Source organism: Rattus norvegicus, chromosome 14 (assembly GCF_036323735.1).
Source record: "Rattus norvegicus strain BN/NHsdMcwi chromosome 14, GRCr8, whole genome shotgun sequence".
Lineage (NCBI taxonomy): Eukaryota > Metazoa > Chordata > Mammalia > Rodentia > Muridae > Rattus > Rattus norvegicus.
In genome coordinates this window covers 20982856-21009023 of record NC_086032.1, presented here as the reverse complement: position 1 = coordinate 21009023, position 26168 = coordinate 20982856, and the positions used below count along the sequence as shown (strand labels likewise).

The 26168-nt window shown below is 37.8% G+C and overlaps 1 protein-coding gene and 1 long non-coding RNA gene across 2 annotated transcripts in view; one reads left to right on the top strand and one right to left on the bottom strand.

The window, feature by feature from the left end:
- Positions 1-2756: 2756 nt before the first annotated feature.
- On the bottom strand, positions 2757-23575 carry Ugt2b (UDP glycosyltransferase 2 family, polypeptide B). The gene is made up of 6 exons (NM_031533.6): positions 22818-23575; positions 19211-19359; positions 18049-18180; positions 7246-7333; positions 4435-4654; positions 2757-3384 (listed from the first exon to the last, which is right to left on the bottom strand). Exons 1-6 carry the CDS (start codon positions 23539-23541, stop codon positions 3105-3107), a joined length of 1593 nt encoding a protein of 530 aa, NP_113721.5. The 5' UTR covers positions 23542-23575; the 3' UTR covers positions 2757-3104.
- LOC120096588 (uncharacterized) overlaps positions 3184-26168 on the top strand; it is a 69975-nt gene continuing 46990 nt past the window's right edge. Inside the window, exons 1-3 of the long non-coding RNA XR_010057491.1 lie at positions 3184-3654; positions 4799-4863; positions 8017-8146. This is a non-coding gene — a long non-coding RNA (uncharacterized LOC120096588). The remainder of the gene's footprint in view (positions 3655-4798; positions 4864-8016; positions 8147-26168) is intronic.

Sequence of the window (26168 nt, the reverse complement as noted above, 5' to 3'; positions counted from 1 at the left end):
TGTGTTTTCCTGGAATTGTTTCAGGGATTTTTGTAATTCCACTCTGTAGGCCTCTAATTGTTTATTTATGTTTTCCTGCGTTTCTCTAAGGTAGTTCTTCATGTCTTTCTTGAAGTCCTCCAGCATCATGATCAAATATGATTTTGAAACTAGATCTTGGTTTTCTGGTGTGTTTGGATATTCTGTGTTTGCTTTGGTGGGAGAATTGGGCTCCGATGATGCCATGTAGTCTTGGTTTCTGTTGCTTGGGTTCCTGAGCTTGCCTCTCACCATCAGATTATCTCTGGTGTTACTTTGTTCTTCTATTTCTGACAGTGGCTACACTGTCCTATAAGCCTGTGTGTCAGGGGTGCTGTAGACCTATTTTCCTGTTTTCTTTCAGCCAGTTATGGGAACAGAGTGTTCTGCTTTCGGGCGTGTTGTTTTTCCTGTCTACATGTCCTCAGCTGTTCCTGTGGGCCTGGGTCCTGAGTTCACCAGGCAGGTCACTTGGAACACAAAAGTTGGTCTTACCTGTGGTCCCGAGGCTCAAATTTGCTCATGGGGTGTTGCTTAAGAGCTAGCTCTATGCGAGGGCAGCAACCAGGAGTACCTGTGCCACCTTTCCGAGATCCCCCGTGCACCAGGGTCCCAGATGGCATTTGGTGTTTTCCTCTGGAGTCAGAAATGTGGGCAGAGTAAAGTCTCCTCTGGCTTCCCAGGCATGTATGCCTCTCTGATGGCTTAGCTCTCCCTCCCACGGGATTTGGGTGCAGAGAACTGTTGATCCGGTTCCTTCAGGTTCCAGCGGTATCTCGGGCGCAGGGGACCCGCAGCTCCAGTGCCCCTATCTACCATTTCCTAGAGGCTGTATTGGGCCTGTTAGTTTTTAAAACTATTCTTTTGAGCTCATTACTCTGATGATATGTCTGTGTTTATTTTTGAAGTGTTTTTCTTTAATGTAACATCCATTCTGCTAGGCCGTGTCATTTTACTGGGGAACTGAGTTCATTCCTGTTATAAGCCCTTTCAGCTCTTTCAATTATTACCCTAATTCCTCCAACAGGGATCCCTTTCACAGGCCGATGGTTTGCTGCTAACATTCAAATGTGTATTTGACATTCTCTGGCTGTGCCTCTCAGGAGACAGCTATATCTGGCTCCCGTCAGCGTGTACTTCTTAGCTCCATCAATCTTACCTAGTTTTGGTGGCGGTGTATCGATGGGTCACATGTGACTCAGGCTCTGAATGTCCATTCCTTCAGTCTCTACTCTAAACTTTGCCTCCATATCCCCTCCTATGGACATTTTTGTTCTCCCTTTTAAGAATGAGTGAGTTATCTACATTTTGGTCACCCTTCTTCTTGAGATTCATGTGGTGTGTAGATTGTATGTTGGGAAATTCGAGCTTTTGGGCTAATATTCCCTTATCAGTGAGTGGCTACCATGTGTTCTTCAGTATTTGGGTTACCTCACTCAGGATGATATTTTCTAGGTCAATCAATTTGTCTATGAATTTCATGGAGTCATTGTTTTTAATAGCTAAGTAGTACTCCATTGCGCAGATGTACCACATTTTATCTATCCATTCTTCTCTTGAAGGGCTTCTGAGTTCTTTCCAGCTTCACGCTATTATAAATAATGGGACTACAAACATAGTGGAGTTTGTGCTCTGGTTATATGTTGGGGCACTTTTTGGGTGTATGCCCAAAAGAGGTGCGACTGGGTCCTCAGGTACTACTATGTCTAATGAGACCCATCTGAGGAATACCCAGACTGATTTCCACAGAGTTCGTACCAGCTTGCAATCCCACCAATAGTTGAGGAGTGTTCCTCTTTCTCAACATCCTCAGCAACATCTATTGTCACATGAGTTGTTGATCTTAGTCATTCTGACTGGTGTGAAATCTCAGGATCATTTTGAATTGCATTTCCCTAATGACTAAGATGGATGCTGAACATTTCTTTAGATGGTTCCCAGCCATTCTGTGTAAGAATTCATTGTTTTGTTTTGTTTCCCATTTTTTAATATGGCTATTTGGTTCTCCAGAGTCTAAATTCTTGTGTTCTTTGTATATGTTATATATGAATGACAACCAGTGTCACAACTATCCAATCTCAATACTAAGTTTACTTTATTTAGGGCTTCAATTTGTTCCCTGTTCATAAGTTTCATTTCCAATGAACATTATTCCTCATGATCATAGTTAAAGTATACTGAAGAAGTACAGGTGTTCTATGGTGGTGTGTTAGAACTTGGAGGACTAGAATGTTAACAGCATAAGGTGTGCTAAAAAAGTTAAGAAACAGAATGATTTCCTGTTATTGGTTTGAATGTAAAATGTTTCAGATAGGTTTATGAACTTGAGCACATTTTCCAAAATTTGTAGTGCAGATTGAGGTTATGGAATCTTAATTAAAGTGGTTAAAGCTTTTTGGATGAAGTACGTCACTGGACTAAGCTTTGAAAGTTCATAGCTTATCCCTACTTCTTGCTCACTCTCTGCTTTCCATATATGGTTGAGATGTGACAAGTGAGCTTCCTCCTCTGGATGACTGCTGCCCTGCCTTCTCCGCTACTCTACATTTTAAGGAACTGTGGTCACAACTCCAAATAAACTGTTCTGCTTTTCCCTTGAGATGCTCTATGTTAGCATATTATGTAAGAGGAACAAAAGAGCCAACAGATTCCTTTAAAACTGATATCCAAACTAACCACACTTTATCCCAGACAACAAGTAATTAAGTCTATTACAGAAAAAAAATTATATGCCAGTATTTATCGTGTACAAGTTATCTACATTTTATTGTATGAAAGCTACAGATTCAGTATTAGACAAAGAAGCTAATGGACACTATTCAAATATTTTAAGGTTAATACTTTGATTATTTGGACTCTATCAAGAATAATTTTATTCTGCACATTTTTCTACAATGTAACTTTTACATTAAGTGGTTTTAAAATTTAAAAATGATGGATTTTTGAGTACATATCAGTATTCACGGAGTTATATGTCTTCCTACAAAGGTTATCTACCTTGATAAAAAATTAGTAATTTTTAGAAGGTGGTTCATAAATTAGAATGACGCTGAAATTTCATTTCTGTAGTGCATTGTCAATGAGCTCTACTCATTCTTCATTTTCTTTTCCTTCTTTACAAAGAATCGGTACATGAACAAGAGACATTTTACAGTAAGAGCTGCAATGACTGCAAAACAGGTGAGCAGGAATCCAATCACATCCAGAGAGTGGTACTGGTACCAGGGAAGGTTATGTCCAAGTGGTCTCAGGTGCTTGGCCCCTTTGTGGCGCATGATAAACTCAATCCAGAAGACAGCTCTGTCCAGGGGCTTCATAGGCTGGTCATGGTGAATGGTTGACAACAACATAACATTTTTTTTATAGCTATAAGTGATAAAATGGTCATCAATGGATGGAATGAATACTACAAAAAACCCTGCTCTTACCCATTGAGCCTAATTTTTGATATTATTGCTGACCTTCATTTTTTGTTAACATTCTGACTCTAGAAAAGTTGATGGAATTTCACAAAGAAGCATGATGCAAGTGCATTTGACTCTACTGTTGAAATAATTATTGATGGGTACACAAGTAGAGGGTGACATAGAGGCCTGAGTTACCACTCCTAAATATCAGTTTGATGTAGAAAAACAGGTAAGAATTACAATGGTTTTAATTTCAAAGCACAAGAGCAAAACTGTGTCTTTCTTCTCATTAAAACATCCTCATTCATTAGTATTCATATTACAGTCATTTACAATTTAAGATTCAACTTATCTCTTAGAAGAATATGAAGAGTAGAAAGTCCTCAGAGACTGGGAAGGGGTGTAAATAGAGAAGACTGTGTGAATAGGGTTAAGGGAGATAGCAGATTTTGAGGGATCTAATTAGGGAATTGGGAAGAGGAGAAGAGGAGAGAAATAGAGACAATAACAACAGGAATGTATGACAAAAAAAGAATTAAACTATTAGCTACTTATACCTTACATTCTATTCCAGGTCTATGTACATATATAATTTTAATGAACTTTGCTCATCTAACCGGATGGTTCTCCTTCCAATAACCATGGAATTCTTAATAAAAAAAAACCCACACAAGAAATGAAAGATTTCTTTTGGGGTATTGTCCAGGGGTGTCAAAAATACTTCTTGGCCAAGTAGTGTGGAAGGTAAAGCAGAAGGGTTGCACACTTAAGACTACCCTGATTTAAATAGCAAAATAACATAAGGCCTTACAAGGAATTTAAAAACAATGAGTAAAGGAGAGTATAATGTTTGTACTGAATCGTGCCCTAATATATGTCGGTTCATATCAGTATAATTCTCGTTTGTTTGTCTTTGGTAAGAAAACAATGAACGTATATATATGAATAAGCAAGTGATTGACTGATTGATTGAATGAATAAATGAATGATTATAGAAAGTTATACTCACAACGGATTGTCTATGACTTCCTCCAGTGCACTGAGAAAATCTAACTTTGACATTGTCCTGATATTCAATGAAACAGCTGCTCCTTTGGCCACCATGTGGGCAATATTATCAGGTTGATCTCCAAACAGAGGAATGCCAATCATAGGGATTCCATGATAGATTGCCTCATAGAGGCCATTGGCTCCACCATGAGTTACAAAGGCTTTGGTTTTTGGGTGACCTACAAGAAGATAAATTCAGATTAACATTGATTAGCAGTTTTGGACTTGGAAAGAGATATGTATACTAAGAGGAACTGAAAGGAGATGTTTTTACATAAAGATTCATAAAATCATAAGATCTCTAAAATATTTTTCTTTCTCAGAGCAAGAAGAAACTAAATTTCTGGAGAAGTATTTTTGCAAATTTGAATGTGGCTTGAGACTTGAGGTATGAAAAACCCTTTTTTGGTTGAACATATGAAGTCCCTAGTAGATAAAAATAGTGAGTGAAAAAATGGAATCCCACAGATTGTCAAAAGATCTTTACCAAACCTATCCAATAGAGGGGTAACATGCAAAATATACAAAGAACTAAAAAGCTTGGCTCCAGAGAACAAAATAACCCCATTTAAAAATGGGGTATAAAACTAAGCAGAATTATTATCTAAGGAAGATTGAGTGGGTGAGAAGCCCTTAAAGAAATGTTCAACATCCTCAGTCGTCAGGAAAATGCAAATCAAAATGACCCTGAGATTCCACCTCACACCAGTCCCAGTGATTAAGATCAAAAACTCGGGTGACAGCAGTTTCTGGTAAGGATATGGAGAAAGAGGAACAGTCCTCCAATGCTGGTGGGACTGCCAACTGGTACAACCATTCTGGAAGTCAATTTCGTGGTTCCTCAGAAAATATGACATAGTGCTACCTGAGCATACAGCTATACCACTCCTGGGCATATACCCAAAATATGTCTCAACATATAACAAAAAACTGTGCTCCACTATGTTCATAGCAGCTTTATTTAAAATAGCCAGAAGATGATAACAACCCAGATGTCCCTGAACAGACGAGTGCATACAGAAAATGTGGCACATTTACACAATGGAATATTACTCAGCTGTTAAAAAAATGACTTCTTGAAATTTGAAGGGAAGTGGAAGGAACTAGAAAATCTCATCCTGAGTGAGGTAACCCAGGCACAAAAGAACACACATTGTATGTACTCACTGATTAGTGGTTATAAGACATAGAAAGCTCAAAATTCTAATGACACATCTCACAGACCATGTGAAGTTCAAGAAGACAAATGTGGATGTTTCAGTCATACTCAAATGGAGTAGAAAATAATCAAAATAAGTAGAGGGTAGGAGGGATCTTGGAGCAGGAAAGGAGAGGAAGGGAAAGATTCTATGGCATTTCAGATATAGGAGGATATAAGGGAGATGTACAGAGGGCCAGGAATTTGAATTGAGGTGTGTAGATGCAACTAGTGAAAGACATTAGAAAGCACCAGGTTCCAGGGACTCAAGAGGTTTCTAGGAACAAACAGGGAGGACATTAGCTGAAATAACCAACAAAGGGGAGAGAAAGTCTGCAGAGACCATATTCAATGGATAGCCAAGGCCTCTGTTTGAGGGATGGGCCCAACCACCCACCTCAAAAATCTTAAACCAGAATTCCTCCTGTCAAAAGGAAAAGCAGGGACAATGAGTAGAGCAGAAACTGAAAGAAAGGGCATCCAGAGTCTGCTCCACCAAGGGATCCATCCCCTCAGCAGACAACAAACCCAGGTACCATTGATATGACAAGAACCTGATATAGCTGTCCCCTAGAAGGCTTTTCCAGAGCCTGACCAATACGGATATGGATACTTGCAGTCAACTATCAGAGTGAGCTTGATGACCCCTATGGAAAAGTTAGGGCAAAGAGTGAGGGAGCTAAAGGGGTTTACATCCCCATAGGAAGAACAACAATATCTACCAACCAGACCTTCGTAAATTCTCAGGGACTAAACCACCAACCAAAGATACAAACAGAGTGTTCCATGGCTCCAGCTGAATATTTGAGAAAGGATGCCCTTATCTGGCATCAGTTGGAGGGAATCCCATTGAGTCTGTGGAGGCTTGATGACTCAAGATAGGGGAAAACTAGGCCGCTGAGCCAGTAGTATTTGAGGAGATGTGGGAGCACCCACATAGAGGTATGAAAAAAAAATCAGGGAATAGTGGCTTTGTGGAAGGGAACATGGGAAGGGGAATAACACTTTAAATGTAAATAAATAAAATAACCAATTTAACAATGTTTTAAAGTTGACCTTGGTTGCTCTGAGTGGATTAAGAATCATTCTGTTGTAAACCGAGGGAGTTATTTAACCTTAACAATCTGCATGTTGAGAGTTAGGCACTGGTAAACACATGTTTATGCAAAATGATTAAAATGTAAAGTCAGAAGGAGAAAGAAAAAGGAAGTGGTGTTAGGATTGAGTCTTTTAACAGTAAATAAGGTATGGGACTATAACCTCTTAGAAACTTATGTGTATGCCAACATATTTCATTATAAAGTTGTTGTGCAGAAATCAGAGTTTTGATATTTGTTTCTAGTTAACAATAATTAATTAGAATAAAATCCCCTTGACTTAAAAAAAGAGAAAGATAGGAATAAGAAAAGGAAGAAAGAAATGAGGGATAAAGACCAAATCCATGTCAGAACTTGTTATCTTAAATAAATAATCCATGAAGTATGTGTGATACGAAGAGTTTGAAGTTAAAAGAAATAGCTACAGTAATCAGTTACTCAGTCATGATGTTGCATTTGATTTCCAGAGACTTACCCAGGATGTCATTCTGCGGGAGCCACTTGTAGACTCTGGTATTGGGTCCTAATGTTGCTGGGGTTTTGCCATCAAATTTCCAAAGAACCTGTTAAATGTTAGACAATTTTGTTGATGCAGTCATATTTAACATTATAAAGACAGAGCAGGATATATTTAGGAATATAAGTGTAGAGACATAAATATGTGTATGTAACAAGTAATGGAAAACAGAGCTCGGTGTATTTGAAAAAGACCAAGGGGGCACGTTTATGGGAGTGTTTGAAAGGAGGAATGGAAAGGCAGAAATGATATAATTATAATTTCTAAAAGAGAAACAATTTTAAAATGTAGCATTTTTTTAAGGATAGAGAAAACTGCTCTGAATACCTCCCATGGGATAGATGAGAGGGTCAGAAGCAGTAAGTACTGAGAACTCAGAAGACTCACACAATAGTGTCAGCATTTTTTGTGTTACACTCGCACAGGTAACCATAATCTCCACTTTTGAGGAAGAAATGTTTAGACAAATGAGACAGTTAATGATACAGGAAAATATTAGTACGTTGCCATGGTGACATAATTCATCTGCAAAGAGTATTGGCAAATTTTTAATAATTTATTTCATCTAAATGATTTTGACATCTCTAATATTCCAGTCTTAATATTGTAATAAAACTACATTTTAAACACTGTGGAGTTTTATATTTGTTCACTTATTTTATGTAATCTTATTGAATTTCAATTTTTTTGTCATTGATTGTGTGTCATTGATTTTTGTTTCCCATTCAGAAATCTCTTTGCCCATGAGTACTTGGAATTAATAGCCAACGTGTTGGATCATAGGACTATGGAGTCATCTAACTCATCTGGAAGAACCCTTCCATATTGTAGTGTTGGAATGGTCCAGGAATGGAGTTGTGTGAGTAGAACTCTTAGAGCACTGAGAATACTCTGAGAAAACAGGACAAGAGTCTTGCTACCATGTTTCTTTGAAATAAGATTTCTCTTGTTATGTGTCTGTGCCATCTTCCTATGTGCACCAGATAGGAGTTGAGTCTATATATTAGTATCCTGACTGGTCCTTGTGATTGTATACAGCTTGAAGACCTATGATCTTTACTCATATGACATTTCTTAAGCCTCAGAGTATGCATTGTTTGAGGTTGTGAATAAAGTTGGCTATTTCATGAGAAGTTACTCTGATTCACATATCAGCTCCATTGTACCTAGTCTCACTCTACTCTTGAGCTATGATAAGTGGTACTGAATGGGGATTTAAAGTTGGGTTCATATCAGGAAATTGGGCACACTCACAGTAAGAGTTGAATCAGCATATCAGGGCAGAATACATAGAGATCTATACTTGATATTGGTCTTAGGGACATTGATTTAGACTGTTATCAAAATACTTTCTTTACAAAGATTAGGTTAGTAATCACCAAGAAGTGATGCCCAAGTTCTTCCATGAATATAAACATGACAACAATGTTTTAAAAAAAATTTTTTTAAAGTTCATGTGGCAGAGGATGGTCTAGTTGGGCACCAATGGGAGGAGAAGCCCTTGATCCTAGCAAGGCTAGACTCACTAGTGTAGTGCAATGTCAGGACAGGGAGGCGGGAAGGTGTGTGTTGGGTCAGGGAACACCCTCATAGAAGGGGGGGATGTGATAGGTGGTTTATTGACTGGAAACTGGAAAGGAGATAACATTTGAAATTTAAATAAACTTAAATAAAAAATATTAAAAAAAGATCAGGAGCAGATTTCCCAGTGCAGACAAAATACAAAGGAAAATAGCACTACTGGGAACTGCACAGGTGATCAAATCCTGAAATATTTCCCTGTTTAAAGAGGATTTAGGAGAGCCTATGGACAAAGCTATTACTGCATCCTAGGCAAGCTCAGACAATTCAAGGGAAAGAAATTCATCCATCCATTCCTCTCGAACCTTGTTAGTGGTTCCTAGTAAAGTTTCAATAAAATCAAAATGTTTATCAGGAATTAGATATGGATATTGTGAAAGATTTTAAATGGGCCTGTGCTTCCTATGGACCTATTGCTCGATACCACTGTGACTAACTTTGGTTGGGGCAATGTGGCAAAAACTCTGCCTTATGGTTTTCATTTAATTGCTAAAATACTTCTTAGCACATTTCAATTTCCTCACTGGTAGGTATGGCTTGAAGGTAAAGCCCATTAAAACATTCAGCAGTTAGGACTGAGGGATAATCCCAGAAATATCATAGATAAAGGCTGACAAGGATTTTTATCAACAAATTACAAGTTGTAAGATATACCTCCTTCAGTCCCCTCACATTAGATATGCTACTATGGCTACCTGCATGAAAACTAATATGGAATCAGACTTAGTATCTTGAAATATAGAAATATGTAAGATACCTCTGCACCTTATGCCAATTTCAGAGGGAGATTCAGAGATGCTATTGAAAAATAAGTAAAGGTAAAATAAATTCTAGAGTTCTTAAAGAGTTACTTCAGATAATTACAATGATGATTGGCAAAGTTTAATTAAGTTTCAAAGAGAGAATGTTATCGACTTTCTGAAGTTATGAAGCTCTGTACGGACTTACAAACCTAGAGGGAAATCACCTGTTTGAGGAAAGTTTGTTCTACAAAAATTGACATTGTTAAAGTGACCACTTTAAGAATCAAAGTAAGTTGCCCTTATAACAGTTCAGTGCTCAGAATCAAGAAGACCTGGCTTATACTCTGTATGCAAAAAGGACAAACATTAGGATAAGGAATGATGAAAGAAATATGGTGAGTATGGCAATACATTGCTTGGCAAAAAAAAAGAAAAACAATGCCAGCCTTATGAGGGAATCCTAAGACTAGACAATGTGAGGATTTAAATCTAAAGAATATAAAATTTCTGCCAGCTTCAGAGTATACCCAATCTATTATTTTATTACAAGCTACTACTCAAGCAAGTGCTGCACTGGATAGTCCTTGTACTAAAGTATTGCCATTTCCCATCTCCAATGCCCTATTAATTGACAGACAGGTTATTGGGGAACGAATCTGCCTGGAATAGTTGTATTACTTTTGGAGTCACAGTAGTTTATCATGGTTTGTAACTTCCAAATATGATAAACAGAATGCTTAGTTGACTTGTGAAATCTTAATGCTGCCATGTGGTCTATTTGAGCTTTACAGCCATTACCTACACTGACACCTATTAGTAAAGATTGGTCTTCAATTGTTATGAATTTGAAAAACTGCTTTTACACTATACCTATTCATCTTAATAATAAGGTATGTTTAGCCTTTTCTGTTTCTTCACTCAACCCTTAAGAACCACAGCTGTAATTTCAATGTCCTTTATTACCTCAGAGGATGGCAAAATGCACTCTGATGCCTCAATTTCACGCTGTAATGGTTATAGACCTATGAGGCATGCCTTCTCTTATGGTTATATTATTCATTATATCGATGATTTTCTGATAATCACCTCCAAACCAAAAGACCTACAATATGTATATGGCAAGGTTCAGAATGTGCTACATAAATATGGAATAATTATTACTCCTGTCATGGTACAAAGGTCAGACATTGTAATATCTAGGTCAACTAGTAACAAGAATGATTGTTGGTAACCATGAAAAGAACAATTTAAAAACATTGAACAACTTTCAAAATTATCAGAGAATATTTATCACCTACATACTATATTTGAGAATACCTAATTGTAGACTAACCATTCTATTTAACTCTGGCTGATGGCATTAGAAAATCGATGATTTCATTTTCAGAGTCAAAATTATTACATCTATTTGAATCAAAGTAAAAAGGCATTATTTATATTGTGGAATCCTCACTGCCTTTACACTTATTTTTTTCCACTAAATTTTCTCCTATATGTATTAAACAACAAAATGAATAAGCCTTTGGAATGGATCCATCTACTTTATAATGGCCATAATATTTTACTTGCCTTTCTCTTCTTGGTCAATTGGTATATCATGGGAGGAACTATTGTCAATACCATATCACACATAGAAAAGTTATACAAATTTTACAAGAATATACTATTTATTATCCATTTTGATATCATATTCATAAAGCAAGAGTTGACAAAAAAGATAAAAATAAGAAATTAGAAAAAATAGATGCAATTCACTATGCTCTTCTCTCTTGGATGTGTACCTGCATATGTGCATTGATATACATTCTAAATTTCTTTTGGTTCTACCACTGTACTCAGAAAATTCTTTTGCAATGTACATTTTCTTATCTAAACTTTTGACGATAAGGAGTGCCTACATTAATAGAAACTGACAGTGGACTAGGCTGTAGCAGAAAAAATTAAAACTTCTGTAAATGATGGAATATACATCATATTTTAAGAATTCTTTATGACCATCATGGCCAGGGTATAATTGAGAGAACACATGGAATGTTAAAATAACATTTTTTTTTCTTTTTTTGTCATCTTTAGTAACCTGGCTATTTTTTTTACTTTTTTTTTCTTTTCTTTTTTTCGGAGCTGGGGACTGAACCCAGGGCCTTGTGCTTGCTAGGCAAGCGCTCTACCACTGAGCTAAATCCCCAACCCACATGGGTATTTCTTATTTGCATTTAGATTGTTATTCCCTTTCCTGGTTTCCAGGCCAACATCCCCTTAAACTCTCCCCCTCCCTTTCTTTAAGGGTGTTCCCCTCCCCATCCTCCCACCATTGCTGCTTCCCCACCCCCCGTCAACAATCTCGCTCACTGGATTTCAGTCTTGGCAGGACCAAGGGCTTCCCCTTCCACTAGTGCTGTTACTAGGCTATTCATGGCTACCTATGAGGTTGGAGCCCAGGGTCAGTCCATATATAGTCTTTGGGTAGTGGCTAGAAGATCTGGCCTTAGGTCCTAGAAGATCTGGTTGGTTGGCATTGTTGTTCATATGGGGTCTCGAGCACCTTCAAGCTCTTTCAGTCCCTTTTAAGATTCCTACAACGGGGGTCCCTTTCTCAGGTCTGTAGTTTAATGATGGTATTCGCCTATGTATTTGCTGTATTCTGGCTGTGTCTCTCAGTAGAGATCTACATCTGGTTCCTGTAGAAAGATATTGTGTAAATTTGGTTTTGTCATGGACTATCTTGGTATCTCCATCTATGTTAATTGAGAGTTTTGCAGGATACAAAGTAATCTGGGCTGGCATTTGTGTTCTCTTAGGGTCTGTATGACATCTGTCCAGGATCTTCTGGCTTTCATAGTCTCTGGTGAGAAGTCTGGTGTGATTCTGATAGGTCTGCCTTTATATGTTACTTGACCTTTTTCCCTTACTGCTTTTAATATTCTTTCTTTGTTTTGTGCATTTGGTGTTTTGACTATTATGTGATGGGAGGAGTTTCTTTTCTGGTCCAATCTATTTGGAGTTCTGTAGGCTTCTTGTATGATTATAGACATCTCTTTCTTTAAGTTTGGGAAGTTTTCTTCTATGATTTTGCTGAAGATATTTACTGGTCTTTTTGGCTGGCAGTCTTCCCTCTCTTCTATACCTATTGTCCTTTGGTTTGATCTTTTCATTGAGTACTGGATTTCCTGTATATTTTGGACCAGCAGCTTTTTACATTTTACATTATCTTTGACCGTTGTGTCGATGATTCTATGGAATCTTCTGCTCCTGAGATTCTCTCTTCTTTCTCTTGTATTCTGTTGGTGATGATTGTATCTACGGCTCCTTGTCTCTTCCTTTGGTATTCTATATCCAGGGTTGTCTCCCTTTGTGCTTTCTTAATTGCTTCTACTTCCATAAAATAACAATTATTAAAAATAAATCATCATGGAGGACAGCAAGAGATCTCCTTGAACTTTCCTAATATATGCTCATTTTTAAATTTACCTGAAGGTGATAAATATTCAGGAACACAAATTATTTCTCTACATAGTATTCTGGATTTCCTTTAGACAGGCCTAGGTGATTACAACTACTTTCACCTTGGGAGGCCAACTGTCTCAAGGTTTGGCAAAGGATATGTATCTGCCATTGCAGATGTTCCAATGAAACAATTTGGATTTCTCTCAGGCTCCTCTAGGCCTGAGTCATGAAGGACAAAAATGCAGGTAAGAAAATAATGGCAGTCATGATGAAGATAGAAATCCTCCAGCTAAAAGGTAAAAAGATTCATTGACTCTGCCACCAGAAGTAAAGTCTATCTACATTGGCCTATTAAGAACTGTATGTACCAAACAAGAAGTTAACTGTTGCCATTGTCTGTCCTCACCTGAGGATTTCTGGTGAGTCCATCTGTTTATTCCCATGAATCTGGGGATATTCATGCATCCAAATATAACTAAATTTGAATGCATATTAAAATAACTCTGGATATTCTGTGCTTAAAAAAGTCAGAAATGAAGAGATGTGAGAAAAGACTCTGAACATAGAGGAAATTTTTCAGTGCTTGTGAAAACATTCTAAGAAAACTAGACAAGGGTCATTGACCATAGTTTCTTCAAACCCAGAAGTTACTCTTGGATTGTGATTTGGCCCTCTTCTCAGCTCTAGCAGAGAAGAGTGGGTCTGCTTCAGGTTAACCACTTCAACTTCCTACTGTATGCCAGGCAGTGTTTAAGCTGTCCTTCATGTTTCTTTTGACAAAACTTTGGTTTTATCATACACATATCATTTTATGATTGAACGAAGCTGGAAATCATGTGCTATGGACTCATATGACCTTTTGTGACCCTCGGAGTGTTATTCTCTGAATAAAGTTGGCTAATGCCTCTGGCTTCCACCTTTCTATGAAATGGTGACAGTGTAGGATTCAAACACAGGTATTAAACCTTCTGTACCAACTTCAGCCGAGTAGACATATAGGATGATGTCACAGGTGAGGCAGGTACAGGATAGAAGGAGGCCTGTCATTGGAGGAGAAGGAAGGATGGGTGGGAGAGAAGTTTGAAGGAAGAGGAGGAGACTAAGGGAGAGAGGAGGAGAAGAGGAGATGGAGAGAGGGAAGAAGCCATGGCAGGTGATGTTAAGATTCTGCTCTGTGTATTTACAGGTTGTTATTAATGTTCTCAAGGGATGGATGGTACTGGGCTTTGTATGTTTAAGTGGGCAATTATATCTTACCAACTGGATCTAAGATTATTGTGTTGTGTGTTCTTTTATGTGGGGGTTTGAGTGTAGGAAAGTGTGGCTGGGATGTGTTTCCGCCAAAATATCTAGCAAATATCTTGGGACACTGTGGCGTGGGCCTAGCGGGGTAAAAGACAACTATACTCTTTATTATTTTTATATTTTTATAACAACAGATGGCACACTAATGTGATGGGCAAGAATGCACTAGTAATCCTGAGAGTTGAGAGAAAGTTTTTATTTTCTAAGTAAGAGGAGGCTGGTGCCAAGTTAATATCTTAAGAGCAGGAATTCAAACAAAGAAAGGCAAAGCCACCTGGGCTGGCAGGCTGTTGGTCCCCTCCTGTGTGATAAGTAATGGCAGATCAGAGAGTCAGAGATTAAAAGCTGCTTTTTAAAGAAAGTTGTTTAGAAATTCTTTCAGGATACTCATATTCTTTTTAACGTGGACTCCACGGGAATTTTGGGTTGAAATCCTAGTTAGACAAGCTATTTCTTAATTGCAGGTATTATTAAAAGGGGATTGAGTCTGTTTTTAGAAAGAAAAGAGTAAAGAGATTACCTGAATCAGGTGGGGATTTTCATCCATGGTTCAGAATTTAGATAGGGAAAAATTAGTCACTAACTCCAAGTAGAGAGTTGTGATGAAATGTCTGTAAAACCAAGGAGAGTGAATGCAAGCATATATTTTAGAAGTTATTAAGGTTAAAGAAAAATCTGTGGCTCCGGGTAGAGAGCTTAACAGATGGATATATTTTGGGTTAAATTCCTGATCTCATAGAGTACAAAAGCCTATCAGACTCATTGTTCAGCTTACTTCCTTTTTAAAAAATTGTTTAATTTTCATAATGGGTGTGACTTTGAGTTTTATAATTATATTATTACTCTGGGAGAGAGTGCAAGATACAAGCTTTTCTGGTTTCAGTCTAAGGAACACAGTATTTTGGGAGAAAGATTTTGTCTTTATATTTTTAAAACCTGTGATTAGGCTCTGGAAACCTCACAGAGTCATACTGATCAGATTTGATAGAGGTAGACCGCCTGAAAATTTTATTCAGGAGAATCAAACAAAAAGATATCTCGATTCTAAACCTTTGTCTTCAAAGCTGTATTTTACAGAGTGTGCCTACTTGGAATCCTGGTCACAAGGATTTCAGCTGAGTCCAGTCAGGACACATCAGCTACAGCATTTGCTTCATTCTTCCTACCCCCTACCCCTAAGGATATCTCAACACCCATGTACAGCTTGAAGACGTTATAGAGGAGTCGTCGCCACAATTCCCTGGACTTTGTGAGGCTGAAAGTGTTTTTTCTAAAATTGTTTTTATGAGGTACTTAAAATTGGTTGTAATTTAACAGGGAGGAATTAGCTAGATTGAATTGTACAGTCATAATCTCATTTGGTAACTAAGCCGAAATCATATCTTTGCTTTGGTATAGAATTTATTTGTCAAAAGAGTTTAAAAGTACAAGGTTTAGAGCCAGTCCTTCTATTGATGTCATTACAAACATCTGAGTTGATTACACATGTGAGTTAAGGGCCAAATAGCAAACATATTACTGACTTTGTGAGAGAACTTTCAAGATATTATTAAGATATAAAGACAAGAGTACATATTGTCTTATATAAGTAGATGGTTTTAAAAAACGTCAGAAATCCACAAAATTGAGATTTAAAGTTATTGATCTTTTGCTGAGACATGTCTGCTCCTAACAGTTCCCCTTTGGTGGATTTAATGAAGAATGTGAACATCTCTACCTCCAGGTGATGCAATACTTTGTGGCTAGGCAGCCACTACACAAAATTGCCTGTTTCATCTGCAGACTAATACTGTCCAGAAATGGACAAATTATGCAAATAGTTGACTGATAAACTCTGCCAAGACAGGGTGATCAGCCCTTTAAAATCTGCATTTCTAGAGTCTGTCAGTTGATTTTGGGCCAGAAGGCTTGTGCTCACATGTTGCTAACAGGGGACTGTGCTAGTGGAGATTTGTCTCTACAACCTCTCAGTTCTCAAGCCGTGTTAGGCTTCCTATGTGTATAGATATTTGGTCATTCCCAGATTTCTGACAGGGTTGAAGACATAGTCTCATAGCCTATCAGGCTGTTTAACGCTAAATATACATATTTTATTGGATAGTTATCAGGTAGTATACAAGCTAGCCAAGATATAATACAGATTTTAAGCCTTTCACAAGCTGGAATGGATAACTAAATGTTCTGTTTAACTGATATAGCATTGGACTGGGTATTAGATATATTTTATGCTCTTAATTACAAAATGATAGTAGTTGTGCTCAGCTTATATTTTAGAGAAAAGTTTTTTTTTTAATTAGACAAAAGGGTGAAATATAGGATGATGACACAGGTGAGGCAGGTACAGGATAGAAGGAGGCCTGTCATTGGAGGAGAAGGAAGGATGGGCGGGAGAGAAGTTTGAAGGAAGAGGAGGAGACTAAGGGAGAGAGGAGGAGAAGAGGAGATGGAGAGAGGGGAGAAGCCATGGCAGGTGATGTTATGATTCTGCTCTGTGTATTTACAGGTTGTTATTAATGTTCTCAAGGGATGGATGGTACTGGGCTTTGTATGTTTAAGTGGGCAATTATATCTTACCAATTGGATCTAAGATTATTGTGTTGTATGTTCTTTTATGTGGGGGTTTGAGTTTAGGAAAGTGTGGCTGGGATGTGTTTCCACCAAGATATCTAGAAGATATCTTGGTGCACCGTGGTGCGGACCAAGCAGGGTAAAAGACAATTACCATTTTATTTTTATATTTTTACAACAACATAGACATGCAACCCTTTGAAGAGCAGTTGCTGTGGACCAAAGGTTCAGAGCATGTTGGCATCATCTGCATACCTGAACTCCAAATAATGACTAGGACCACACATTTACATTGATATCTCTTTTTTCATTTCCCTAAGAGTTTCATATAATGTTTTTTTCTTATTCATCCCTCCTTACCCCAATCTTCACTAAATCACCCTCTTCCTTACCCACCCTACTATTTAAGTTCTTAAAAATCATCTATCTTCCTACCTCAGGAGTCTGAGGAATGGAGATTTCTGGCTATTGAAGCCACTAACCTGAGTTACAGTATGAAATTGTGTCAAGTCACAGTCTCTGGGAAGCAGCTCCACAAGGGTTTGTGTTAAATACTCCAATAAATTGCCAGTGCATTGTGAAAGCCCAATGTATTAATTTGACCTGTGCAGTATTAACTATGTATGCTTTTATCATCAAAATTAAAATCAAACAATAAATTTTAAGGAGCCATTTGTCCTTTCCAAATATTTTCCCATGTGTGGTCATCCACTAGTGAAGGGTTGTCTTAGATTTGTTGTGTTTTCAGTTGCACAAGTTCTGTACATGTTGGTTTTGGTTCACAAGAACTAACAATGGCTGCAACTATTATCATTTCATGAGAAATCAAGAAGAATTTTCTATATCAACCTATGCCCTTCACAGTCATGACCCTTGTCATCAGAATGCCACCATTTCAGAATGTACCTACAGAAATCACAAGATTGATATTCAAGGCACTTGTAGTCAAAAATATCCTCTGTATTGTGACATCTCTTGTGTGTTTCTGTTTGTAATTTGGCTTGGTAAATTAGACATTAGCTAAACCTTTAGGTTTCACACAATCACTGTTAGAATCAGACTTTCTGAGTACTTTTACAGTCTCAGTTTACAGTCACCTCCCATGGGCACTTTATCTCACCTTTTGTGGAATCTGGGCAAGGGCCCATGCAATTGCGTTGGCCTTTTCTTCTGTCATGTTGCTGACCATTGACCCCAGAGAAAACACCACCACACCGTGCTCTCCAGAGCTCTGGACAAATTCTTCCATATCCTGTGAATAAATCACTTTCTCGGTCACACAATAGCAATTGTAGAACAATCACTTATGAAAGCTTTACAAAAGAACTCTAGGAAAATAAAAATTGAAGTATTCTTAGGAATGTATAGAATCATACAAAACATACAAAAGACAGAACTGGCATGGAAAAACACAGGCAGCAGTATGTAGTATACTCATACTTGTTCAACAAATGTTCTCAATGTTTTCCTCTGGTGAATTGAAAGCTAACGAATGCAAATATATTGTGTGAACTATTGGTAAATTTGTAACTGAATTACATTTTTCATCCAACAGAATTCACAAATGTCGCATTACTGTTCAGTTTTCTCCTATAATGGCTGATTTAATACTCTTAGCTAGAGTTTAATTAAATGATATCTATGCTGTGGTATGTACACATGTGACAGTTAATGCACATTTCCTTCTATGATAAATAAAATGTTTTGACTCTTTATAAAATAATCATAACTGTAATAAACAATCACATAGTATGTAATAATTTTTGATATTGTTATTAATGAGCATATTTTCTTAATTTCTCCAAATTCCCTACATTTGTTTTAGCTAATGAAGGCCATGATAAAATCAGATGTTCTACTCTATTAACTTTAACATATTATTTCTGAGATTGTCTCTCATTGAACATGAATCTCACTATTTTAACAAGTTAGTATCCTCAGTTTTAACCTGATTCTGCAACTCATTACTAAAGTCATACATGCTGTGCCAGAATACTCAACTCTGTATATGGGCACTGGAATTCAAACTCATTTTCTTATGGTTGCTTGGTAAAGAACTTTACCCAATTGCTAATCACTCCAATAGCCTACATGACTTAACTCACTGATATATTTTTTTATGTCTGTCATCCTCTTTTCTGGGTTTATTTAGCTCCCATTTAGCAGGACTTTTAATTCCACTTCCCACATATCTCTATTAGTGGGAGAAGAATGTAATGAAAGATGTAGAACATTTCATCCGAAATGATATGAAATGAAAAACACAAAAAGAATGTATTTACCTTAGGCAAGGGTTTAGCAGGTTTGCAATGGAGTCCTCCAATATAGTCAACATTTGGTAATGTTGGGTGGGGAAATTTCAAATCCCAATAGGATCTAATAAGCCATATTTCTACTTTGCTCATTGTCTCATCTACGGTGGTGGGCCTTCCTAGATAGGGAAAATGAGCAAATGAGACAGAGAAAATTTGACAGAACTGTCTGCTGAGTATGAAATCTATTTCCTTAAAATGTTGGAAGAATTTATGTTTTATGTAGAACATGTGCATGTAAAATGTAATGTTTTAATGTATAATATAACATATCAAAAACTGATTTATAGATCATATAAATACATGGTAACTTGTATTTATTTTTAAATTAATCTGTAAGTCTTATTTTATGCTTCCTCAATAATATAAAACCATAAATATATACAGGAAATAAACCTCTAGGCCAATATGTGAATATGCAATCAGTGTTTTCTCTCCAACACTTCAAAAAAAAACCTATGTAAATATAAGCAGACACTCCACGTCAAAACTTTCACCTTGATGTGCACCCTAGCCAGTGTATTCAGTGTCCTGATAGTTTGTAAGTAGTCTTTATTCCTTATATGGAATTATAATGATTATAAATAGCTAAATCTATGACTAATGCATCTAGTCTTGTTTAATTTTAATATGTTTAAAAGCATTTATATTATAAAAGAATCAATATGTTCAGAATTATAAGAATAGGAATTTTGTTCATCTGGAATAACAAAAACCCAGGATAGCTAAAGCTATCCTCAACAATAAAAGGACTTCAGGGGGAATCACTATCCCTGAACTCAAGCAGTATTACAGAGCAATAGTGATAAAAACTGCATGGTATTGGTACAGAGACAGACAGATAGACCAATGGAATAGAATTGAAGACCCAGAAATGAACCCACACACCTATGGTCACTTGATTTTTGACAAAGGAGCCAAAACCATCCAATGGAAAAAAGATAGCATTTTCAGCAAATGGTGCTGGTTCAACTGGAGGGCAACATGTAGAAGAATGCAGATCGATCCATGCTTATCACCCTGTACAAAGCTTAAGTCCAAGTGGATCAAGGACCTCCACATCAAACCAGACACACTCAAACTAATAGAAGAAAAACTAGGGAAGCATCTGGAACACATGGGCACTGGAAAAAATTTCCTAAACAAAACACCAATGGCTTATGCTCTAAGATCAAGAATCGACAAATGGGATCTCATAGAACTGCAAAGCTTCTGTAAGGCAAAGGACACTGTGGTTAGGACAAAACAGCAACCAACAGATTGGGAAAAGATCTTTACCAATCCTACAACAGATAGAGGCCTTATATCCAAAATATACAAAGAACTCAAGATGTTAGACCGCAGGGAAACAAATAACCTTATTAAAAAATGGGGTTCAGAGCTAAACAAAGAATTCACAGCTGAGGAATGGCAAATGGCTGAGAAACACCTAAAGAAATGTTCAACATCTTTAGTCATAAGGGAGATGCAAATCAAAACAACCCTGAGATTTTACCTCACACCAGTGAGAATGGCTATGATCAAAAACTCAGGGGACAACAGATGCTGGCGAGGATGTGGAGAAAGAGGAACACTCCTCCATTGTTGGTGGGATTGCAAACTGGTACAACCATTCTGGAAATCAGTCTGGAGGATCCTCAGAAAATTGGACATTGAACTGCCTGAGGATCCAGCTATACCTCTCTTGGGCATATACCCAAAAGATGCCCCAACATATAAAAAAGACACGTACTCAACTATGTTCATTGCAGCCTTATTTATAATAGCCAGAGCTGGAAAGAACCCAGATGCCCTTCAACAGTGGAATGGATACAGAAAATGTGGTACATCTACACAATGGAATATTACTCAGCTATCAAAAACAACGACTTTATGAAATTCGTAGGCAAATGGTTGGAACTGGAAAACATCATCCTGAGTGAGCTAACCCAATCACAGAAAGACATACATGGTATGCACTCATTGATAAGTGGCTATTAGCCCAAATGCTTGAATTACCCTAGATGCCTAGAACAAATGAAACTCAAGGTGGATGATCAAAATGTGAATGCTTCACTCCTTCTTTAAAAGGGGAACAAGAATACCCTTGGCAGGGAAGAGAGAGGCAAAGATTAAAACAGAGACTGAAGGAACACCCATTCAGAGCCTGCCCCACATGTGGCCCATACATATACAGCCACCCAATTAGACAAGATGGATGAAGCAAAGAAGTGCAGACCGACAGGAGCCGGATGTAGATCGCTCCTGAGAGACACAGCCAGAATACAGCAAATACAGAGGCGAATGCCAGCAGCAAACCACTGAACTGAGAATAGGACCCCCGTTGAAGGAATCAGAGAAAGAACTGGAAGATCTTGAAGGGGCTCGAGACCCCATATGTACAACAATGCTAAGCAACCAGAGCTTCCAGGGACTAAGCCGCTACCTAAAGACTATAAATGGACTGACCCTGGACTCTGACCTCATAGGTAGCAATGAATATCCTAGTAAGAGCACCAGTGGAAGGAGAAGCCCTGGGTCCTGCTAAGACTGTACCCCCAATGAACTAGACTGGTGGGGGGAGGGCGGCAATGGGGGGAGGGTCGGGAGGGGAACACCCATAAGGAAGAAGAGGGGGGAGGGGGTTGTTTGCCCGGATACCGGGAAAGGGAATAACACTCAAAATGAATATAAGAAATACTCAATTTAATAATAAAAAAAAAATAATAGGAATTTTGGGCTAGTTTAGCTGTCAGATATTTTCAAGAGAAATAAGGACATGACTTCAAAAACTTCAGCACGTGTGTCCATGCTTCTGTTGAATTTAGCCATTTGCAATCGAATTTTGGAAGGGACTCAAAAAAGAAATGTGGGACTGGTAGAAACATCAGTGGCACTTCTAAACTTGGGAAATACCAAAATAGCTTCCAAGATTAGGGAAATTTTAAAAAAATAAAGAAAGAAAATATTTTATGATCTATCTTTTCATTTATTTGTATGCATATCTGCAAGAGCATAGGTTAAGTTTAAACCAGTGCCTGTGGATCATCAAAGGGCAGCATTTCTCTTGAAACTGAAGTTATAGGCAGGTTTCTGCCATTGGAAATGAGTGATACTGGGAAGAGAGCTCAGGTACTAAACTGTATAGAAACAATCTCAACCCTTTGTCCATGTTTTCGGACCCTACATTTTCATTTTAAATGAAGACACTGGCCTAGGCAAAAGAAAATAATTTCTTCAATGTTTATATACATATTGATACTGTGAAATATATCATTCTTGAACCTTCATGAAACAAGATTTGCTAACTGCTTAGAAACTTACTAAAATACAGGATGAGTAAAGAATCACCCAGAGACCATCTAGTTTCATCTCTATGCAACGGTATAGCTAACCAAAATGTCTTGTATGAGAAGAGTTACCTTCTTCCATTTGATGAATTACATGAGCTTTTACAAGAGGTTGTGACTTGGATGGCTGCTATCATTATACATTTGATCACCTATAAAAGATTACTTCACTTTGTATTTCATGGACATAAGTCTTACACACATGTGAAACTTAGGTTTTCAGTCTACTGAGCAAAAATGTAACTTACCCAAAATCTCACTGTAAAACGTGTCCCATTCCTTGTGTCTAAGTATCTCGAACCAAAAGTCGAAATAAAGCATACATATCATATTTTTTACCCTGTCTATGAATGTCATTTTGCCAGCCAGTCCCGACAAAATTACAGGCACATAAGATGGAGGGAGTATAAATTTTCCAATGGACTTTTCAAGTTTGTGGCCTGGAGAGAAGCTAAGACTGTACAGAAAAGGAATGTGGAGCAGTTCAGCTATCAGATCCCCACAGGAAGCCACAGGATCTGCGAAAAGAACATCAAACTTGGATTCCTGTAGTTTTGTCATGAGCTGCTTGTTTGAAACAGCGTCTTTACAAATACTTAGATAAAAATAAGAAAATTCATAAACTAGATTTTGAAGGATAGGAGAATATGACAAACATGTATCTCTTGGCAACTCATAAGTCCACACATCCAAAAGTTTTATGAAATGATTTTGCAGCTCATCTTTACTGATAGATGTAGAAAAAATTTCAAACTTAAGGTCAGACGATTTTTTCGGATCAAGAAAAAAGTAAGCCGAAGGTTTCAGAACAGTGACCTCATGGCCCCTCTGTACAAGTTCATCAAGGATTATTTTTATATTCATCCAGTGACTAAAGTCCATCGGCCACACCAACACCTTCCCACAGTGCCCAGATTTGAAACAGTAACTTATCTGTAGCAGGAACAGAGCAGAAATCCACTTTCTGGGCATTTTGAACATCAAAGTCCTTCTGGTCACAGTGTGTTCCCTTCTATCACTGCTTGATCTTTTATCCGAAAAGCTTTATACAAGAGGTTAAAATATAACTTGCATTGCTCAAAGCTGGTAAGTAACAGATACCATGGTGATAGGAAAAAGAAATAATGACTTTTTTCTCCATCTTTATTAATTTGGGTATTTCTTATATACAATGGTTATTCCCTTTCCCGGTTTCCAGGCCAACATCCCCCTAACTCCTCCCTCTCCTCTTCTATATGTGTGTTCCCCTCCCCATCCTCCCACCATTACTGCTCTCCCCGCAACAATCTCGTTCACTGGATTTCAGTCTTGGCAGGACCAAGGGCTTCCCCTTCCACTGGTGCTCTTACTAGGCTATTCATTGCTACCTATGAGGTTGGAGCCCAGGGTCAGCCCATGTATAGTCTTTGGGTAGTGGCTTAGTCCCTGGAAGCTCTGGTTGCTTGGCATTGTTGTTCATATGGGGTCTCGAGCACCTTCAAGCTCTTTCAGTCCTTTCTCTGATTCCTTCAACGGGGGTCCCATTCTCATTTTCATGGTTTGCTGCTGGCATTTGCCTAAGTATTTGCCATATTTGGCTCTGTCTCTCAGGAGAGATTTACATCCGGATCCTGTCAGCCTGCACTTTCTTCATCCATCTTATCTAGTTTGGTGGCTGTATATGTATGGGCCACATGTAGGGCAGGCTCTGAATGGGCATTACTTCAGTCTCTGTTCTAAACATTGACTCCCTATCCCCTCCCAAGAGTATTCCTGTTCCTCTTTTAAAGGAGTGAAGCATCTGCATTTTGTCATTTTTCTTGAGTTTCATGTGTTCTGTACATTCAAGGTACTTTGCGAATTTGGGCTAATATCCGCTTATCAATGAGTGCATACCATGTGAGTTTTTCTGTAATTGGGTTACTTCACTCAGGATGATATTTTCCAGTTCCATCCATTTGCCTATGAATTTCATAAAGTCATTATATTTGATAGATGCGTAATATTCCATTGTGTAGATATACCATATTTACTGTATCCATTCATCTTTTGAAGGGCATCTGGGTTCTTTCCAGCTTCTGGCTATTATAAATAAGGCTGCTATGAACATAGTGGAGCATGTGTCTTTGTTACATGTTGGGGCGTCTTTTGGGTATATGCCCAAGAGAGGTATAGCTGGGTCCTCAGGTAGTTCAATGTCCAATTTTCTGAGAATGATCCAGGCTGATTTTCAGAATGGTTGTACCAGTCTGCAATCCCACCAACAACTGAGGAGTGTTCCTCTATCTCCACATTCTCTCCAGCGTCTACTGTTGCCAGAGTTTTTGATCTTAGCCATTCTCACTGGTGCGAGGTGGAATTCCAGGGTTGCTTTTGATTTGCATTTCCCTTATGACTAAAGATGTTGAACATTTCTTTAGGTGCTTCTCAGCCATTTGGCATCCCTCAGCTGTGAATTTTTTGTTTAGATTTGTCCCCATTTTTAATTGGGTCATTTTTCTCCCTGCAGTCTAACTTAATGAGTTCTTTTTATGTTTTGGATATGAGCCCTCTATCAGTTGTAGCATTGGTAAAGATCTTTTCCCAATCTGTTGGTTGCCTAACAACAGTGTCCTTTGCCTTACAGAAGCTTTGTAGTTTTATGAGATCCCATTTGTCGATTCTTGATCGTACAGCATAAGCTGTTATTTTGTTCAGGAAATTTTCTCCAGTGCCCATGTGTTCAAGATTCTTCCCTACTTTTCTTCCATTAGTTTGAGTGTATCTGGTTTGATGTGGAGGTCCTTGATCCACTTGGACTTAAGCTTTGTACAAGATGATAAGAATGGATCGATCTGCATTCTTATACATGCTGACATCCAGTTGAACCAGTACCATTTGTTAAAAATGGTCTTTGTCACATTGGATTGTTTTAGCTCCTTTGTCAAAAAATCAAGTGACCATAGGTGTGTGGGTTCATTTCTGCGTCTTCAATTCTATTCCACTGGTCTATCTGCCTGTCTCTGTACCAATGCCATACCGTTTTTATCACTATTGCTCTGTAATACTGCTTGAGTTCAGGGATACTTATTCCCCCAGAAGTCCTTTTATTGTTGAGGATAGTTCTAGCTGTCCTAGCTTTTTTGTTATTCCAGATGAATTTGCAAATTGTTCTGTCTAACTCTATGAAGAATTGAATTGGAAATTTTAATGGTGTTGCATTGAATCTATAGATTGCTTTTGGTAAAATGGCCATTTTTACCATATTAATCCTGATAATCCATGAGCATGGGAGATCTTTCCCTAATCTGAGATGTTCTTCGATTTCTTTCTTCAGAGGCTTGAAGTTCTTATTTTACAGATCTTTTACATGCTAGGTTAAAGTAAAACCGAGGTACTTTATATTATTTGGGACTATTATGAAGGGTGTCGTTTCCCTAATTTCTTTCTTGGCTTGTTTCTCTTTTGTGTAGAGGAAGGCTACTGATTTATTTGAGTTAATTTTATACCCAGCCACTTTGCTGAAGGTGTTTATCAGGTTTAGTAGTTCTCTGGTGGAACTTTTGGGGTCACTTAAATGTACAATCATATCATCTGCAAATAGTGATATTTTGACTTGTTCCTTTCCAATGTATATCCCT

Coding starts and splice junctions, on each gene's coding strand:
- Ugt2b (NM_031533.6), bottom strand. CDS start 23,541: ATGCCCAGAAAGTGGATTTCTGCTCTGTTCCTGCTACAGATAAGTTAC. Junction 18,181..19,210: donor CTGCTAAACCCTTGCCTAAG/GTAAATACATTC, acceptor ATTTATTCACAG/GATATGGAAGAATTTGTCCA. Junction 7,334..18,048: donor TTGCCCAGATTCCACAAAAG/GTGAGATAAAGT, acceptor AACATTTAACAG/GTTCTTTGGAAATTTGATGG.